The sequence below is a fragment of the Phoxinus phoxinus genome (genome assembly GCF_949152265.1).
Source record: "Phoxinus phoxinus genome assembly, chromosome: 8".
Classification (NCBI taxonomy): Eukaryota; Metazoa; Chordata; class Actinopteri; order Cypriniformes; family Leuciscidae; genus Phoxinus; species Phoxinus phoxinus.
This window is the reverse complement of record NC_136883.1, coordinates 36,464,983-36,486,054: the sequence shown is the minus strand read 5'-3', so window position 1 is coordinate 36,486,054 and position 21,072 is coordinate 36,464,983. Positions and strand designations below refer to the sequence as shown.

The window sequence follows — 21,072 nt, the reverse complement described above, 5'->3', positions numbered from 1 at the left end:
GCAGAGACAAAGACACCTACATCTTGGATGCACTTCAGGTAAGATAAAACATACCAACATTTAATCTCAAAGTGAACTATCCCTTTAAAAGGTGACACTAATATATTATATAGACTCATTACATGCAAAGTGAGATATTTCAAGCCTTTATCTGTTATAATTTTGATGATTATGTCTTATGAAAAATTCAAAATTAGAATATTGTGAAAAGGTTTTCATAAGCTGTAAGCCATAATCATCAAAATTATAACAAATAAAGGCTTGAAATATCTCACTTTGCATGTAATGAGTCTATATTATATATTAGTTTCACCTTTTAAGTTTAATTACTGAAATAAATGAACTTTTGCACCATATTCAAATTTTTCGAGTTTCATCTGTACACTATTTCAAATTATAACACCATTCACACACAAAAACAATAAAAGTGATTCTATTAATCTCTATAATACATTAAAAGCCAAAGAAAACATGAGTTTTTAGCTTAGATTTAAAATCAGAGAGTGTTTGAGCAGTTCTGGGGAGGCTATTCCACAGGTTGGGGGCAATAACAGAGAAAGCCCGATCCCCTCTCAGCCTATGATCTGAAGATCTGAGAGATCTCGATGGCTTGTGTATGGACAAAAGGCTTGACAGTCCGTTTAAAAAATTTAAAAACCAATAAAAGGATTTTAAAATCAATTCTATAACGAACAAGAAGCCAATGATCATGAGACTTTAAAATTGGGGTAATTATGTTCATGCTCACGTACACCCAACAAAAGTCTGCAGAGTTTTGCACCATTTGAAGTCGAGGAGTAGATCGTTGGTTTATTCCTACATAATGAGATCAATCCGGGTGTGTGTTTCAGGTAAACACTACATTATGGGGACAAAATGTCCTCACAAAGATGGCAATATCTGAAATCCTTGTCCTTGTGGGGACATTTTTGAGCTTATAAATCATACTAAGTGATGTTTTTTGAAAATGTAAAAATCCAGAAAGTTTCCAGTGATGGGCAGGTTTCGGGATAGAGTTCGGCCGTGTGTCCACCAAAGCGTGTTTCACGCGGCATTTTCAATGGGAGCGGCGCGTTTTTAAAACGGCATGAGCGTAACGATGCGCTGAGCGTCTTTTTGGCGCTGAGTGCTCGCCGTTTTTTACAGGTCGCCGAGAGTTGAAGAATGTTCAACTGTGGGTAAAACCAGAGAATGTCCGTAGACGGGCTCTGGTAAAATGCAGCGCTCATCACTGTCACTTTTTACCCAACCGACCAATCACAGTGAAGGAGGGGCGGGACTAACACCACACCGACCAACAGATATTCTGTATCATAGCAACAAAGCGTCTCAACTGAAAAAAAAACTGCGCTGCCAAAACGCTCTCAAGCGCACATAGCTTGACGTTTTCAGCAGAGCGCCTAGCGTCTTCAGCTGGCTAAAAACGCTTTGGTGGACACACGGCGTTAGTGTACGAGGAGAGAATATACAGTTTGTCATAATGTCAATGGAAAGTCCCCAGAAAACCAGAAAACACAACGGTGTGTGTGTGTTAGAATGGTTTGCTTTGTTTTGAAATGAATCAGGCCCATTTATCTGTGTGCATGTGCGCTCATATTGTCACAAATAATAGGAAAACTAAGCAAAAGGATGTGTTGGGTAATTGGTAGGCTGTTTCTAGAGTGTTTCAGTGTGTTTAAACACTGGCTGAAGTCGAAAGATGTGTGTAAGATGAGTGATCGATTCAGGCTGTGAACAGACCGAGACTCCTTGAGCTCAGTCAGTATGAATGTTTTTTTTTTGTGTTCATTTTGTTTGTATTATATATCCAGTTGTTTCTCTGACTCAATCTTCTGTTTCCTTGATTCTCTGCAGACGAGGGATGACTTCCTCGGACAAGTGGACGTTCCTCTGCACCAGATCCCTGTGAGTATTATTTACCATCATTTTATTTCGTGTTTTGAACTCTATTTTTTTTACTGCATATTTTTTTGTTGAAGCTCCTCACTTGTATTGTCATTAGGTTAAATCTTGGTGTTAATTTTAGAAGGTCGACCTCACACGTCTTCAGAGACGCTCCCATTTTAACATGGCATCGTAAAATAAACCTTCTGGTTTTGTAACGGCTCAGTTGCACCTCATTATTAGTCACTGTGAACATTAAACTCTCTCTCTCTCTCTGTGTGTGTGTGTGTGTGTGTGTGTGTTTGTGTGTGTGTGTGTGTGTGTGTGTGTGTGTGTGTGTGTGTGGGCTGAGTGATTATAAACATTAAGACTTAAAAATATCAGCCACATGACTCTGTGCTTCATAGACTATTCTCAGCACTGATTATTTGTAAATATAACGATACGAATAACAGCTAAAAATAAAAAAACAGCTACTGTTACTAATTATGCTACAATATTTCAATATTTTTATATATATATATCCACAGACAGAAGATCCGAACAATGAAAGGCCGTACACTTTCAAAGACTTCCTGTTGCACCCGAGAAGGTTAGCAGGATATTTTTACCATGCTTTATTTCCCAAAACATGATGGTTTTTAGTGTAACGTTCACTGACTTCATTCTGTACATTGTTGTTGTTGTGATGTGCCCTTTGACCTGCTATGACATCCTGTATCTGCGCATTGTTTTCATTTGAAACATGTACACATCCACACCGTTGAATGATACACTTCTGGTACTATGATGAGTTTTGTTGATGTGTGTGTGTTTTGATACAGTCACAAGTCGAGGGTGAAAGGTCATCTGCGACTGAAGATGACTTACCTGCCCAAAAGCAGCGATGCGGAGGACGACCCTGCTGAACTAACCGAGAACATGGATGTAAGAATAATGCACACACAAACACAAGCTTTGGTGGATGCCGTATTGATTCACAATATAGCGCAGCTGTGTGTGTATATGTAGACAGTACATTAATGATTTCCCACATCTTTAAATGTGACTCATCTGTGGCTCAACTGTTTAAAGGAAGTATCATTACTGATGTAGTTTACAGCAGCACCAGCATTATTTGTGTGGGATGGAGAGGTAATAATAATAATACAGGTAAAACTCGAAAAATGAGAATATGGTGCAAAAGTTCATTTATTTCAGTAATTCAACTTAAAAGGTGAAACTAATATATTATATAGACTCATTACATGCAAAGTGAGATATTTCAAGACTTTATTTGTTATAATTGTGATGATTATGGCTTAAAGCTTATGAAAACCTTTTCACGATATTCAAATTTTCATAAGCTGTAAGCTATAATCATCACAATTATAACAAATAAAGGCTTGAAATATCTCACTTTGCATGTAATGAGTCTATATAATATATTAGTTCCACATTTTAAGTTGAATTCCTGGAATAAATGAACTTTTGCACCATATTCTAATTTTTCGAGTTTCACCTGTAATAATAATAATAATAATATTTCCTATTCTAATATTTGTGCTTTCTTTCCTCCAGCACAATTCTGCCTTATTCTGCTTTTCTGACTAGTTTTGACCTTGAGTTTTGGGTTATTTCTTAAAGGATAATTCCGGTATTCAACACCTTGAGTCTATATTGTAGTTTGTTTTGGATAAACAAGAGTGGTGGACAAAATTTTTTTGACAATGGTTCCTCTCTCGAGTTTTTGACTATAAAAGAATTGGCCATGGACCCATTTAACATTGGAGTCAATGGGCATGTCCGAAAATGTCATTAAAACAACCTTTAACATTAGTTTTCAAAACTGTTAAACTCACCGAGTGATTAGTGATGTTAGTTGATGTTCCAGAAACAAAAAGTGTTGCAAAATACAGTTTCTATCATGTTTTTTTCGTCATTTTGTAAAATCCCATTGAATTCTGTTGAAGGACTGAGTGCTCGTAAATGACGAATAAAACACGACAGAAACTGTATTTTGCAACACTTTTTGTTTCACAGGAGTTTAAATATGAGGAAACACAAAGGCCAAATTCCCCTAATCATCCATCATCACAATGAGTAAAACCAAAGAATATAGTTCTGATGTGCATCAAAAGATTGTTGAGCTTCACAAAATAGCAAGTGGCTGTAAGAAAATAGCAATCAACTAAAGATGTTATGAATCTCCCAGGAAGAGGACGTGTGTCTATATTTGTATTTTATTTTTTTGGGGCCTGAGCCATATTGTAAATTAGGTTACTAAGAAACCATTCAGAAATCCTTAGCAATCAAATCTTTAGCAACCGCCTTCAACATCAAAGCATTATGACGGTGAGTTTTACACCGGCAAACCATGAGCTTTTGTTCTTGTTGTTTAGAAATGCTGTAAGCGTTCTGTCCTGTACCATGCATGTGCTTTCTCTGAACTAGCATCGAATGTCATCGTTTCCATTTCCAAACAAAAGAAACCGCCTTCAGCAAACTAAAGACATTTGTTTGTGCTTAAACACGCGAGTTATATTTATGCACAATAACTTTATTATAGGACCAGCAGAGTCACTGTGTACTTTTCCAGCACGTTCTCAATGTACGCGGGCCGTGTTGATCCTGGTGTCGGGTGTGTTCACATCGCACGAGAAATACAGGCACGATTCCAGACGTCCAAAACTACACCGACAGTAGATTAAACAGAGCTTAATCATTCCTGAATTCACAGGAATGAGATGTGTGTACCATAAATTCATTTAGCATGAAAAGCTGTTAAATGGCCAAAATGATCACACAAACAGAGGATTTCCCCTCAGAATTGCTTGTAAGAAAAGTAACAGCTAAATGTTTTAAAGGGTTAGGTGGTATAATGCCCTTTTCACAAGATGTAAAATAAGTCTCTGATGTCCCCAGTGTGTGTGTGTGAAGTTTTAGCTCAAAATACCCCACAGATATTTTTATATATCATGTTAAAATCGTCACTTTTTGAGGATGAGCAAAAATGCACCTATTTTGTGTCTGTCCCTTTAAATGCAAATGAAAGGTAGCTTATGTGTAGTTATCTTCTAGTCATTGATTAGCATATTCTGTCTTGATAATCTATAAATCGTGTTCTGGGGGCGGGGTTTATGTAAATTTTAGGGTTTGTGATGTCACTAACCCGGGAGGAATGTCGTGTAGTTCCTACCAGCCGTTTGTTGTAGTTCTTAAAAAACTATTAAAAAAAATAAAATATCTTACTTTGCTTTGAACTTTGAGCGTTGTAACTTTGCAGATGTTGTTTATGATCAAACAGCAACATTACACACTAACTAAAGTTAGAAAAGTTAAATTATAATCAGCCACCCCTTTAATACTCTGGTCATTTCTGTCTTGTAGCCTAGTTGGGAGTTTTTGGAGCCTCATGAATTATGCAGTCCTCATCACCCCCATCAGCTGCCTGCGCTGCCCCCTGGCTGGGAGGAGAGGCAGGACAACCTGGGACGAACTTACTACGTCAACCACGAGAGCAGGACCACACAGTGGCACAGACCCACCATCCAGTAATTATCACCTCCTTAAACACACACACACACACACACACACACACACACATTAGAAACATGCATACACAAACCCAGTGCTCAATGTAAATATTTGCATTCGTCTTTTACGTTCATTCCTTTGGCTTATGGTTTCAATCACTTTGACTCGACCCCATGACCTCGCTGTCGCTGTCGCAGTGATGTGTGACCATCTTAATTATAATTGACTTAATTTACTTTACTTAATTTTAAATACTGTTACATTTGTTTTTAGTATTTATTTTCAGTCAGTATTTATTTTAATTGTATTTGTTTTTATTTTGTTTTTTAATATTTAATTAGTGCATCAAGCTTACATTTTGAATTGTTTTTTTAAATTTAATTTTTAAATATTTATTTATTTTATTTAGTTTTATTTTATATATATATATATATATATATATATATATATATATATATATTAGTAAATCAAATATACATCTTGACTTTTGACTGAGAAACAAAAGGCAGATAAGATTTTACATTTAAAAAGGTCTGTATTTGTTTTATTTTATATTTTGTTTATTTTTATTATTTATTACACTAAATATGCATTTTGCAATTTACTTTTTTTTATATTTTGTTTTAGTTTTTTATATATATATATATATATATTTTTTTTTTTATTGGTGCATCAAATATACATTCTGCATTCATAGTCAGGATATACACATCAATTTGTGTGTGTGTGTGTGTGTGTACTCTTATTTCCTTCCTCTGCTCTCGGCTGGTCACCCTCACCTGCTTTATTTGAGTCTTTCTGGGTCATTTTGAGCACTGAAGTGTGTGTTTTGTCCTGATTTACAGGGACACTCAAAGAGACAATGAACAGAGACAGGATACACACAACGAGTCCCAGCGGGCGTTCCTCACACGCAGACAAATATCTGAACATGACGAGAACCACGAGCGCAGAGAGTCACCTGAGGTACTCACACACACACACTTCTGTGATTTCTTCCGAAAACACATGGATAAACGACACACATTCACATCTGTGTGTGTGTTTTGTAGAGCTGGGAGATCATAGCGGCAGATGAGTCCACGTTATACAGCCTCAGCGAGCGCTCGCCGCCGCCCCCTCACTCCCCGATGGAGTTCACGGGATTCTGTGAGGAGTTCAGTCGACTGCAGCCAGGAAACGACAGACGCACGTCCCTCACGGTCAGTCCACACACACACACACACACACACACACACACACTCGCACGTCACAAATAAGAGTCTAGTCAAATCACCTTCATTTATACAGCGCTTTTAACAACAGAGATTGTTTTGGCTTTACAGCAGCTCTAGAATAAAGTTATTGTCCAGCTAAAGTTAGATTTGATTGATTCATTTCCATTGCAGAGATCATTAGTTATTAACTTAGAGGCCGCTAACACAACACCGTTCTAACAGAAAACCCTTAACTTGCTCCGACCCGCTCACTCGCACAACAACAGTGTTTGGGGCTCGAGAACGCAAACCTTGAAATAGGTTTCAAGGTACAAGCCTTGAAAAATAAAAATTAATAAAAAGTTATCTCTGCGCGAACTTCAAAAACGCGAACCTGTGAGAACGCTGACGGCGTGCACATGCGTATTACGTGTTTAGTCTATAGGTATCCACGTTTTGAATATATATGTGCGCAGGCGTGTACTCTTTCTTTACAAATTGACCTCAACAAATTACTTGTCTCGCCTTAAAAAAATTATAATACAGAATTTTTTGTCACTTCCGCGTAGCCATGTGAACTAGAATTATTTTGACAACGTTTTATCTGTACAGAGGTAAAGGCAGAGTAATAAAGTTCGAAATTTTCATATGCGTTTTTTCGTATTTTTCATATTCGTCATTCAGTGGCTCTGAATTGTCGAAACACTCTCAAAATGGTCGCTACGGATGCGAAAAACTCAGAAAATCGAACCCGATCCGAATTTTTTTATGACAGATAAAAAAGTTTTGGAGGTAGTGTGTAAACGTGATTGACATAACGTGAGGTCGTATTTGTTTTTTAACATGGGAAAATTTCAGACTCAGTGTGCAACCTTAAATTAAATGCTTGGGTTGGATTAAAACTTCATGTTGTGTTGAGAAAATTCTTTACACAGTAATCATCAATTGAATATCTGTCACTGAAAATGTCCAGATTTTTAAATCTTCTTGCGGACAATAATTTTAGGTTGCGTTTAGTCAGCTAGGTAACTAAAGCACATTGAGAATATACATAACCGGAAATAAACAAGTTGTACTATTTCAAAACGGAAGTGCGTCACAAGACTCAGTGCAAGTAGTCCGTTGATTTAAATTTATGAAAATTAAATTTCAAATAATTCTTATAAGTCTTTCTTTTTGTATTTCAATAATTCTTTCAAATAATTGTATTTAAAACATTATTTTGAATGTTCTGTATATCAAAGAATCGCGAAAACAAAAATATTAAGCAGCACAACTGTTTTCAACGTTGATAATAATCATAAATGTGTCTTGAGCATCAGATCATCATATTATACTGATTTCTGAAGGATCATGTGACACTGAAGACTGGAGTAATGATGCTGAAAATTCAGCTTTGATCACAGGAATAAATTAAACTTTAACATAAATTCACATAGAAAACAATTTAGAATTAGAATCAAAATAGAATTATTTTTCACAATATTATAATTTTTACTTTATTTTTAATCAAATAAATGCAGCCTTGGTGAGCAGAAGAGACTTCTTTCAAAAACATTTAAAAGAAATCTCACTGACCCCAAACTTTTGAATGATAGTGTGACACAAACTCATGCTAACTATCTACTTAAAGCAACTCACACATTTTACAACTTCTTTCAGATGTTTATTTAAAGTGCCACATTTAAGTGTGGTGTCATATCAGGAATATTTGCTGAAACAAAAATCAAAATGGGTCTTGACATTTTTGTGACTAGAGACCGATTCCTTAATGATTCATATGATGCTCCAAGTGAGTTCAGCATTGACTATATTGATACTTTAGCATTACCTCTGACATGTACATTTAGATTAATAGTGATGTGCACAGTAAAACTTTAAAGCTGTTATGGTTACTAGATTAATCGCATTAGTTTGATCGAAGTACATGAGGTAAAGTTTGATCGCAACATTGCCAAAATCACATTATAATCGCATGTAAATGTGCTCATTGTTATATTTAAACCCAGTGTATTTGTAACAGTGTAAACAGCATTTATATAAACAATGTTTAACATATCAGAGTGTGTAGTGTCATCTCATATTTAGTGTTTTTCCTCAGCCACAGGGTCACGGCAGCCGCAGAGGAAGCGCACAGACCGTCTCGGGGGAAGAGCATCCGGTTCACCCCGTGGTGAGAGCACTCAAACATTCACACAGTGCTGGACAAAATTATGACAGATCTGAAAATATTGAAATTATTTTGCCTCCAAAACATGATTTAATTTCATAATGTTCATGAAACATGCAGATTGGTTGCTCTGAGCACAACAAATATCAGATGATAAGTGAGTCATACTGTTTTTATCCACTTTTAACTTTAATATTTAGTATGTTCACCTTTTGCAGCACTTACAGCAGAACATCTCTCCGGCAAAGTGTCATTATATTTCCTGAGAACTTCAACACTAATGTTATCCCATGCCTTCCTTTGAAAGTACAGGTGAAACTCAAAAAATTAGAGTATGGTGAAAAAGTTCATTTATTTCAATAATTCAACTTAAAAGGTGAAACTAATATATAATATAGACTCATTACATGCAAAGTGAGATATTTCAAGCCTTTATGTGTTATAATTGTGATGATTATGGCTTACAGCTTATGAAAACCCCAAATTCAAAATTATAATATTGTGAAAAGGTTTTCATAAGCTGTAAGCCATAGTCATCATAATTATAACAAATAAAGGCTTGAAATATCTCACTTTGCATGTAATGAGTCTATATAATATATTAGTTTCATCTTTTAAGTTGAATTACTGAAATAAATGAACTTTTGCACCATATTCACTGTACATTTCACTGTACATCTGTCAAGTTTATTTTCCAACTCGGTAGTTCCGGCAATAGTCAGAAGAATGTTTAGGGTCATTGTCCTCTTGGAAAATTAAAACGTCTTAAATATGCCAAGTGTCCTAATAACTTTGTCCACCACTGTATATATCCGTCCGCGCCCAGACCCACCTCTCTTCGTGTGCTCTAGTTTCAGCAGAGTGTTTTGCTCAGTCTCCCAGCACATGATGTGTAATCTTAGATGCCCCAGATTTCCCAGCATGCCCTGAACCTCGCAATACATCCCTCATCTGCTCCCAGAGGACAGTGTGTTTGAGAGGCAAACTGCTAACTGATGCTATTTATGAAACTAACAGCCGATCTGTAATGGATTGTTTCCATTTTTTGCTTTCCTCATTTCACCCCTTCTCTACATTTTTCCTTTTTTTTACTCACTTTTATCCTTTTCTGTTCTTCCCTTTAGCTATTACCCACCTCTTCTGGCCTGCCTCCGGGATGGGAGGAAAAGCAGGACAGTAAAGGGAGACTTTATTACGTCAATCACAACAGCAGAACCACGACCTGGACGCGGCCGCTCATTCAGGTGCGTCTCCTTCCGGGTCGACCGGTGCTCGCTGTAGAGAAAGCTCTATCAACAGTATAATAATACATTTAATTTTTATAGCGCTTTTCTAGACACTCAAAGACGCTTTACAGTTATTGGTTTACATCGATAAAAATAAATAAATATATATCTGGGTTAGGGATGCACAATTTTGTGGGAAATAACGTTACTTACGTTTCATTCTGAATTAAAAAAAAAATATATATATATATATATTTTTTTTTAAGCTACAGGTTTGCTTTGCTTGTTTGTATGGCTGCACAATTTGGACCAAAAAAATTGTGATTATATATGACTATACAAAAATAATATCTTTGTAGTTATTATTATTATTTTTATTATTATAAATATTAATACTATGAAACTAAACACTAATTTAGTATTAACAATCAAACTAAACACTAATTTAGTAATAACAATCAAATCAACAATAAAATGTAAAATATTAATAATAATTATTTGTATTAATACTGAAGAAAAATATAAAACAAAATAAGAAACCACTCTTGTAATTTTTCACTGTAAAAGTATTTAAGAAAATTAATATAATAATAATAATAAGAAGAAGAACTATATTTTACAGAACAAATTATGGCTGTCTAAAATGTGTATTTAATAAAAAAAATTGTACCACTTATTTTTTTTTAAACCAATTTTTATTTAATTTTATGTTTTGTTATTGTTGTTGTTATTATTATTATTATTATTACTAAATATTTTTTGTTAATTAAAATAAGAAAGAAATAATAATAAAAATAATAATATTTTTTTCAGAACTAATTATGACCGACTTAATATCTTAATTTGTAAATTTTAAACCATCAAGGCAGAAAAATGCGCGGAGGCCTTAAAGTTTCTGTTTTGTTGACAGCAGCCAGTTTAACAGCAAGTGCATCTCATCACACGTTTGGGAAGATGGTTGCCACGCATAAAAGTACCAAATCAATTCGCTTTGTGATTTCTGTCTAATCTCGAAGAATTGTGTTTATATATATTTCTATATTTGTTTCCTGAACTTTGACCTCTGTATTTCAGCTCATACAGCCTCCCTCTGAGGTGACGGGCGGGGCCATGTCTCTCTCCCAGAATCCCACAGGCTACGCTCCGCCCCTGCTCTCCCCGGAAGTGTCCCCGCAGCACACACACACACACACACCGGAGCCCGTGGGTCTGATGCCGACCGGCTGGGAGGTGCGCAGCGCTCCAAACGGACGGGCCTTTTTCATAGACCACAACACTAAGACCACCTCATGGGTACGGCAGGCACAAACAGAAGTACTTTTATTTTTTTTACATTATATTACGTGGCATTACCATATGTATATAATACTTGTTCATTGTTCCATACCATTGTTCATGCTGAAATGTACTTCCTGTGTTTGCCATCCTGTTTCCTGTTCCGTCACAGGACGACCCCCGGCTGAAGGTTCCCATGCAAATGAGGAGGAGAGTCTCCGTTGACCCCACTGACCTCGGCCCACTGCCGGTACGATGGACGATGTCATCGCTGATGTCATAACAATAATATGATTTTATTGATATGGTGTTCAGGACAGATGTTAAAAAGGTGTGTGTGTGTGTGTGTCTCCTATAGCCTGGCTGGGAGGAGCGAGTACATAGTGACGGCAGAATCTTCTACATCGATCACAGTAAGTGGCACATTCATAACCACACCAATCCGAAAAACCCACAATGTTGAACTTTTTCAACAATCGGGAACTGATTTTTTTTTATGTGCAATTTTTTTACTTTTTTAAATTGTGTACAATATTTTTAAAACACTTTTGTATTATGTTTTTAAACATATTTTAACTAAATTAAATATACTGTACTATTATATATTTATATTTTTAATTTTAGCATTCAATATTTATTTATTTACATTTTATTTTAAATAATTTAATATTTACAAATGTTATATATATATATATATATATATATATATACAGTATATATATATTTATACAATTTATAGTATATATTAATAAAAAATGTTACTATATTTTTTTAAACTCCTTTATATTTAGTTTTTTAGTTTAAAACTTTTCTATATACCATACTATAATATACTCATATGTATCATTTTATTATTTGCTTATGTATTTACATTTTATTTTAATGTTTTTCAAATTGATACATTTTATTATTCAATTTATATTTTTATTTATACTCTCTTTTTTGTTTTATTTTCTTTATGCACATTTTTATTTTATGTTTTTTTTTTTTTTTTTTTTTCTTAGACACTAAAGTCACGCAGTGGGAAGATCCAAGACTGCAGAATTCAGCCATCACTGGTCCGGTAAGTGGTTTTCTGTTTCTGTTAATGTTCATGTACAGTCAGGCATTGGAGACCGAGCCAATAGAAACGGATCTTTAGGCCATTAATGGATCACATTGAGACGGGCTGCAGTGATCTTTGCCATATCTTGTTTCTAAAAGTATTCTGAGCCTGAAACCCTGTACATTTCTTCCTGTTAGGGGTTTGTGTGTGTCATGAGGGGAAGTTATATTTGTCCGGGTTGAGTTGAACGATCTCTGTCGGATCAGGAACAGCCGATAAGAGCTGATGGATTATTGTGTTCTGTTTTATTTCAGGCCGTGCCTTACTCCAGAGACTATAAACAGAAGTATGAATACTTCCGCAAGAAACTGAAGAAACCGGTACGTCACTGTCCTTCACATTCAGCTTTTTCTGTCCCATTCAGATCTCAATATCTAGACCAACTATATCTGGGGTTTATAGTCGCAACCGTTATCACAATTAATGTAGTTTTAAAATCTAAAGAATCAGTAACACTTTACAATAAGGTTCATTAGTTAACTACCTTAGTTACAAATCAACAGTGTTGGGCAAGTTACTTAAAAAAAGTAATTAGTTATAGTTACTAGTTACTTCTCACAAAAAGTAACTCAGTTAGTAACTGAGTTATATCATTACAAAAGTAACTAATTACCAGGCAAAGTAACTATTGGAAAAAAACGAAAAATTTAAATATGTGAAATATCTTGGATACCCCCAATATTAAATATGTTAAATGAATGAAATGGACACTAGAACAAATATAAAACATTGATGGTTTAGAACTTTTAATATTTATTGCACAGACCACAACTGGCCAACAAATCCAAAAATAAATTACCGGTATGCTTCTTAAGAAATGTACCAAAAAGAAGTAATAAAAAAATATACATAGGGCTACACATACACTCTTTATAGTGCAAATTAAAATGATAAAACCTTTACAACTGGTAGACATACTAGCCTACTTGAAGTATTTTCTTCCTCACAAATGTAAGCAGTTTAACTAAAAGTGTTCTCAATATAATATTGAACAACGTACCAACATAAATCATAATAATAATAATAAAATATAATATTTTGGGGTTTTATTTGTATAACCTACAGAGAACGTTATTTAAGCCAAATTCTAGTCGTGTTTTCCCCACGTGTTCACAACCGGTCAAACAAAGATGTTTTCTTTGAACGTTCCCATGCAGGTTATTTTGGAGTTTTATTTTATAACCATGTAAACTAATTAAAACGTTGCAGATGATACACTATATTATGCTCGGACATAGGCCTACTCGGTTTCTCTCGCGAACTGTCGAGCGCGCTCTTGGACGGATCACACTCGGTCTCTCTCGCGCGCTGACGACTTTCGCTTCGCTTTTGTCCAGTCCGGCGCCTCGAAACACACACACACACCAGAGAAAAGAGTTTGCAGTTCCTATGGCGGAGAAAAGAGCCCGATCGGATGAAAACCGCTTCAGTGAACTCAATTATAGTAACGGCACATTTTATTGTCAGTAACAGTAACTGCGTTGTAACGGAGGAAACAGTAATTAGTTAGATTACTCGTTACTGACAAAAATAACGCCGTTAGTAACGCCGTTTATTTATAACGCCGTTATTCCCATCACTGCAAATCAACAATACTTCTTAAACATTTATTAATCTTAGATATTAATTTCAACATTTACTAATACATGATTAAAATCAGAAGTTGTATTTGTTATCATTAGTTAATGCACTGTGAACTAACATGGACAAACAATGAACAGCTGAGTTCAGTGTCGTGATGTGTATCGAATCGTGACATGAGGGTATCACTGCAAAAAAAGACTTTTCTTACTCAGTATTTTTGTCTTGTTTCCAGTCCAAATATCAAACATTTCTTAAATCAAGATCCATTTACTAGATGAGTAAAATGACATAAGATATTAAGGCGAGACACGGCAGGCAAAAACATTTTTTTTTTTTCACTGGTCAATTTTGAGATTTTGGGCTATTTGTCTTCAATAACATGTCTTCTTTCAGACTTGTGGTGAAAAAAAGTCCAAAATACACATGTAGGTCTTTATTTTACTACACTTTGTCTATTTGCGTCTGTAGATTTATCTGAAATTCAACAAAAGTTGGCGTTCTTAATCAACGCGCTGCTCCGCGATCTCTGTTCTTCCTTTAATCACGCACATCGTTGGAAAGCTCTCTCTCTCCTTTACAATGCTGTCGGATCCAAATATGGTAATTTCCTTTTAATCAGCAACCAATCGTGAAAGTAAAATGGGCATTTAACCCTAAAAGCGAAATCTCATTGGCTGATGTCAATTTCTGACAACGTGATTGGTTCAGATGCATCACGTGACGCGCTCTGACATTCAGATGTGTGTTTTTGACTGTTTTTCTGCTCAGTTAAAGGCCATAAATGCTGTGTTTATAAGTTTTGATGTGATTTAGGTGGTTTGTATTGTTGTTGCTAATGATTTGATAAGATATTGTGTCAGTAAATATTTGTTTCCACTAAAAAAGTATGATTTTTTACATTACAAATCTTTAAATGCCTTTTTCTCAAAATGAGTTTTTTGTCATTCTCCAGTAGAAACATCTCAGCCGATGTAACACCGATGTACACCAAACTTTCCAGTTATACACTTAGCAGTATTATGAAGATATGTTCAGAGGGATTTGTTAATAAATCATTCCTGGCCTGATTTATGTGACATTTTAATAAAAAAATTATGAGGAAAATCGATTTTTTAAGGCTATGGACAGTATATTTTGATTTCCTAGGTAATGAAAGCATATATCCTGAAATCCCTCTGAACATCTTTCTTCATCTTGTGTGTAATCAAAATGAAAAAAGAATTTTGCACCTGGCTTTATCATATGTTCAGATCTATCTACCGAAAATATATGCGAAATTGCGCATATTTAATGAGATAATGCCTAATTTGCATAATTAAACATACGAATTTCAAAAACTTGTAATACATTTTTTTTATGAACTTGTGCAAGTAATCAACTGAGGAAGTTTCATGGTGATATCTATTATTTTAAAAATGTACCCTATTCACCTGTAGTGTCTCGCCTTAAGTCTTGTTTTCTGGGGAAATAAATAAAAAATAAGTGAGATTTTGCTTTAAAACAAGCTAAATTATCAGCCAATAGGGTAAGAAAAATAATCTTGTTTCTGTTTGGATTAAGATTATTTTTCTTACCCCATTGACAGATAATTTAGCTTTTTTTAAGCATCAACTTACTTCATTTGGATTAAATCCCCCGGAAAATAGGACATAATCTTATGTCATTTTACTCATCTAGTAATTGCATCTTGATGTAAGAATTTTTAGATATTTGGACTGGAAACAAGACAAAAATACTAAGTAAGAAAAGCTTTTTTGCAGTGTATCGCTACATGCTAATGCATCTAATACTGTGTGGGCTGGAAAAATCTTTTTGTCATCACCTTACATGTTTGATCCAGTCAAAACCAAAAAAAAAAAGGATAATTAAAGTGTAATAAAATCATAATAAATCTTTTCTTCGGTCTCCAGGCTGACATCCCGAACCGCTTCGAGCTGAATGTGAGGCGTAACGCTCTCCTGGAGGACTCGTACCGGCGCATCCTGGCCGTCAAGCGCTCGGACCTGCTGAAGGCCCGTCTCTGGGTGGAGTTCGAGGGCGAGAAGGGCCTCGACTATGGGGGCGTGGCCCGGGAATGGTTCTTCCTGATCTCCAAGGAAATGTTCAACCCGTATTATGGGCTGTTTGAGTATTCTGCCACGTGAGTGATGGAGCTTAACTGGCCCTTTACATGCACCCTTTTCACATTTCCAGGATTCTCAGATTATGTCGTCACAGTTGGGTAAACTTGTATAATTTTTGCGTTCCCATTTGCCCTAATAGCAAAAATAAAATCCACAATAGTGTTTCCACAACTTCCAAAAAAAGAGGAACAATCGTAAGAGATTGATTACAGTGGTTAGCAGAAAGAAAGAAAGAAAGATGTTAAATTTGCAGTCACTCCCTCAGCCGTTGTATTAGAAACGCTCAGTTTTCTGTATTTAATGCTAAAGTAAGAGATCATTATAAATGTTCATCAATTTGCTAGATTTACAATGTTAATAATAACTGTGGAAATGCGTCATCACAGTCACCACAGTTTTGAACTTTTCTAGGAATCAGAAACTGATATGTACAATTCTTTTTTTAATTATAAAATATTTAACATCAATATATATATAAAAAAAATTCTCGTTTCATTAATTTTATTTTATATAATTTCATAATATATTTTATAATATAATATAAAAAAAATGGTTTATATTATTATTTTTATTTATTGAATATAATTGATTTATTGAATAATTAATTATTATTTAATTATTTATTAAATTCATATTGAATATATATATATATAATATGAATTTAATACATATATATATATATATATATATAAATATTCAATATGAATTTAATAAATAATTAAATATTAATAATTATTTTATCAAATAATTAAATAATATGAATTATTTTATCAAATTATTATATATCAAATAATTTGATTTAATTTTTCTTTTCATAATTCATAAATGTATTCATATTCATAAACTTTATAAAATATAACCATTTTAAAATATATATTTTTTATGAAAAACAATATTAAATATATATTTTTATACATATTTCTTTATTTAAAATCTTTTCTTCTAATTTATTTTTTTGTTTATTTTTATTTTTGGACACAAAAACCATGCAGTAGGAAGATCCAAGACCCCAGAGCTCTGTCTGTCAAAGCGGTCCCCAGACTCTCGCGTGTTGTGCTTGCTTAGAACATTTGTGCATGGAAAAACCATTTCAAAGATGGACTTTAAAGATGTGCCGTGTGAATGTTGCAGGGATAACTACACCCTGCAGATCAACCCCAACTCAGGTCTGTGCAACGAGGACCACCTGTCGTATTTTAAGTTCATCGGCCGGGTGGCTGGAATGGCTGTTTATCACGGGAAGCTTTTGGATGGTGAGTAACCTGTCAAGACCAATATAAATACCCACAACTCATATTCACAGTATTTTACTGTGGCTCCCGACACACTGTATGCATGCAGACTGAATCAAAAATCTGTCATCGTTTACCTCATGTTGCTCTTAGCATTCTTCATCCGGCCCTTCTACAAGATGATGCTGCAGAAGCCAATCACGTTACAGGACATGGAGTCAGTGGTGAGTGACATCAATTCTGAACATCACTTTTGTTCTTTTTCAGAGAGAACAATGGCTATAGCAAATTATCATTCCAATCTACCATATATTTCATTGTACAGTATGTTAGATACTGTATCCCACAATGCAATGTGCTCAGATTGACATTTTAATTGGATACTTGTTGAATTGAATGTAAAATGTAATGTATATCTACTATACATAATAGTAGAAGTGCACTACAACAACATAGTTGCTCTTATTTATTTGTATCTAATTTATTTGTATTTATTAGTATTTTTATATTATTCATTTAAATATATATAAATTATATATATATATATATTTTTTTATCAGTTAAATGATATTTATTTGCATTGTATTTAATTATATTTATATTGTATTTAAGGAAGTCCACACAATAAATGAATTTTTTAATGTGTACACCCTAGTGAAAAAAAAACTACCGTAGTTTAAAATGCATTTATTTCATATTAATTATACTACAAATCTATTAACATACTGTATTTACTGAGACTTACTGAAATAAATATTATAATTCAACTTTATTTGGAGTACTTCTTTATTGCACAAAGTACCTTTCTTAATATTAAGCCTAAAATGTGCTCTAATATCACTATTTGTAATGATCTCTCTGTATAATATCAGTCTTTTAATGCAAGATATTTAAAGTGTATCTAAAGTATATTTGCAATAGTTCCACTTTAGCACAGTCAAATATACTTACGGGTAAGTATATCTTTAGTTGAACTTCAACACTATTTCCAGGAAACTGAAGTACATTAGGTACTAAATTAATTGTAGACTAAGTTTATCAGTTTAGCATACCAAAATTTCAATTGCAGGGTATTTATATTAAGCACATAAATGTGTAAATGTATTTGTAGTGTACTTTAGCATAAAATAAATGTATTTCAAATACATTTTGGTATATTTATTTTTCACTAGGGAGTAGTATTTATTTCTAATAAACGTCAGTGCCTCTGGGTTATTATTAGTGAGTCGTAAAAGTTATACTTTAACTCGTGAGAGTGCGGTTACCACTAATGATGTGATTAATGTCCCATTGAACTTTGGTTAAGTCATTCATGCCCTGTCTTCAAACACTTGTCAACCTGTTGTTTTTGGGTCATATTTGACTTTAGGACAACGAGTACTTTAATTCCCTGCGATGGATTTTGGAGAACGACCCCACAGACCTGGACCTCCGGTTCGCCATCGACGAGGAGCTTTTTGGACAGGTAATTACTCCATTCTGCCGTGAACACCGAGAGCAGTCCAAGTGCTTTATATCCCAAGACTCCTGAAACCATACAAATGTAAATAAGATTTGATTTTAAATGTCTGATCTCTTCCGCAGACGCACCAGCGTGATCTGAAGCCAGGAGGTGCTGATATTGTCGTCAATGACACCAACAAAAAGGAGTATATTCAGTATGTTTTACCGCCCTCTAGTGGCACATACAAACCTCAACACATTTGACACTTGTGGACATCAGGGTGACCACCACCATCAAACAAACCAAATGTGGGACGATTATACCGGTAAAACTCGAAAAATCAGAATATGGTGCAAAAAGTTCATTTATTCCAGTAATTCAACTTAAAAGGTGAAACTAATATATTATATAGACTCATTACATGCACAGTGAGATATTTCAAGCCTTTATTTGTTATCATTGTGATGATTATGGCTGGCAGCTTATGAAACCTTTTCACAATATTCAAATTTTGAATTTGGGGTTTTCATAATGCCTGGTTCAGAATACAAGATTTTTTTGTCTGTTACGATAGTCACTGTGTCAGATTACGCAATTTTTTCTGACTAGTAAAATCTTGTCGTGTCGTGGACAAGTCAGACTACACGTTGCTTTCCGACCAGACATCGCGTGCCGTCTCGCACACACACATTCACTCGCACACATACATACATACATACATACGCACACACACACAAACGCACACTTGCTCACTCACAATACGTCATTACAAAGACTACAAACCCAAAAGGCGCACATGTGACGTCATACCTTTTCTCTCAATTACTGAAGCTAACGTCTGTCATGTTTTCTATAGTCTTGCGTTATAATCGTAACGTTACACCGTCACGCATGAGTGTGTTGTACCAGACTGCACACACACGAGCAACGGTGACGTATAGTGCGAGACTTTCACATAAAACTAAACGTTACTCTTCTGTTTTATGACAAACTGCGACTTTCTTGACTTTCATAATTATCTTTTAAATTGACAAACATCATATGTGTAATTCAGGGCACAGTTCGGACGAAAAAAAGAGATAAGTTGTCTCTCGCCATTGACTAGCATACATATTTTTTTCCGAAATAAGGTCCCATGAGCCGGAAGCGGAGGGGCGGGGCTTAGCCTCTCTATATGTACTTCTGATGAAGCGCTGTTACATATACATATAACATGTATAACTAAGGGATTGAAAAACTACGCCGCAAGAAGAATAAATAAAATGCTTTCTTAAAAAGGCAAAAGAACACATGATCGTTTTCTTAATATGATCATTACAGACATTTTCTCAATATGCGACGTGCGGGACAAGCGGTGAAAACGCGGTGTGGTCACTCTAGTTCACATACTAGAAATCTTTATCTCCTGCTCATCAGTGTCATCAATGCGATGGGATTATTTTGAGTTCGTGGTGTTTGCTAGCACATTTTGGGATATAATTCTCTCTCCTCTGTTTATTTCCAGTCTGGTGATGCAGTGGAGATTTGTAGATCGGATCCAGAGACAGATGACGGCCTTCAAGGAGGTACAGACGCCCGTTCGGTCAGTTCAGGTCACCGCCGCCCACCGAGACTTACACTGATTTATGTCTTGACGTTTTATCCTCAGGGTTTCTACGAGCTGATCCCTCTGGACCTGATCAAGATCTTTGATGAAAACGAGCTGGAGGTGAGACGATGTGCTCTAGAAACGTTATATATTTATGAGCTCTCACAGCCCTGACTGACCCGTCTGTGTTCCTCAGCTGTTGATGTGTGGCTTAGGAGACGTGGACGTCAACGACTGGAGAGAAAACACGAAATATAAAAATGGCTACAACCCAAATCACCCCGCCATCGTCTGGTTCTGGAAGGTCAGATTTACTTTTGTACTTTTATTTGATTTGTTTTATTTATATTTTTAAGTTGTATTAATTTTGTTTTAATTTTATTTCATATAGCAATTATTTATTTATTTATTAGGGGCCAAGCCCGTAGGGCAAGGCACCTATTGTATCCGTTAGTTTTCTTATTAGGGGCCAAGCCCGTAGGGCAAGGCACCTATTGTATCCGTTAGTTTTCTTATTATTATTATTATTATTATTATTATTATTATTCTTCCTCCTCTGTAAGTCTATGGCAGCCCCATGAACCGTACATAGGAAAATGATGAAATTTGGCACAGTTATAGATATGACCATGAATAGTAATTGGACCAATTTTTGAGACTCTAAGTCAAACTCTATAGCGCCACCACCAGTTCAAAAATTGAACATTTAAATAGTTATAACTTTTGAAC

General features: G+C 34.9%; 1 protein-coding gene across 4 annotated transcripts in view; it reads left to right on the top strand.

Annotated features, from left to right (window-relative positions):
• nedd4a (NEDD4 E3 ubiquitin protein ligase a) overlaps positions 1 to 21,072 on the top strand; it is a 62,201-nt gene that overhangs the window by 19,852 nt on the left and 21,277 nt on the right. For 2 of the 4 annotated variants that reach the window (XM_079621626.1, XM_079621624.1), the window contains 21 exons: positions 1,855 to 1,905; positions 2,415 to 2,476; positions 2,709 to 2,811; positions 5,254 to 5,417; positions 6,246 to 6,366; positions 6,453 to 6,602; positions 8,698 to 8,769; positions 9,891 to 10,010; positions 11,067 to 11,306; positions 11,440 to 11,517; positions 11,626 to 11,680; positions 12,272 to 12,330; positions 12,627 to 12,692; positions 15,867 to 16,096; positions 17,211 to 17,332; positions 17,465 to 17,535; positions 18,681 to 18,776; positions 18,896 to 18,969; positions 20,260 to 20,320; positions 20,404 to 20,463; positions 20,540 to 20,647. In XM_079621626.1, the coding sequence (XP_079477752.1) occupies positions 1,855 to 1,905; positions 2,415 to 2,476; positions 2,709 to 2,811; positions 5,254 to 5,417; positions 6,246 to 6,366; positions 6,453 to 6,602; positions 8,698 to 8,769; positions 9,891 to 10,010; positions 11,067 to 11,306; positions 11,440 to 11,517; positions 11,626 to 11,680; positions 12,272 to 12,330; positions 12,627 to 12,692; positions 15,867 to 16,096; positions 17,211 to 17,332; positions 17,465 to 17,535; positions 18,681 to 18,776; positions 18,896 to 18,969; positions 20,260 to 20,320; positions 20,404 to 20,463; positions 20,540 to 20,647 (2,163 nt within the window). The remainder of the gene's footprint in view (positions 1 to 1,854; positions 1,906 to 2,414; positions 2,477 to 2,708; positions 2,812 to 5,253; positions 5,418 to 6,245; positions 6,367 to 6,452; positions 6,603 to 8,697; positions 8,770 to 9,890; positions 10,011 to 11,066; positions 11,307 to 11,439; positions 11,518 to 11,625; positions 11,681 to 12,271; positions 12,331 to 12,626; positions 12,693 to 15,866; positions 16,097 to 17,210; positions 17,333 to 17,464; positions 17,536 to 18,680; positions 18,777 to 18,895; positions 18,970 to 20,259; positions 20,321 to 20,403; positions 20,464 to 20,539; positions 20,648 to 21,072) is intronic. The other 2 variants (XM_079621627.1, XM_079621625.1) reach the window with 1 other exon arrangement.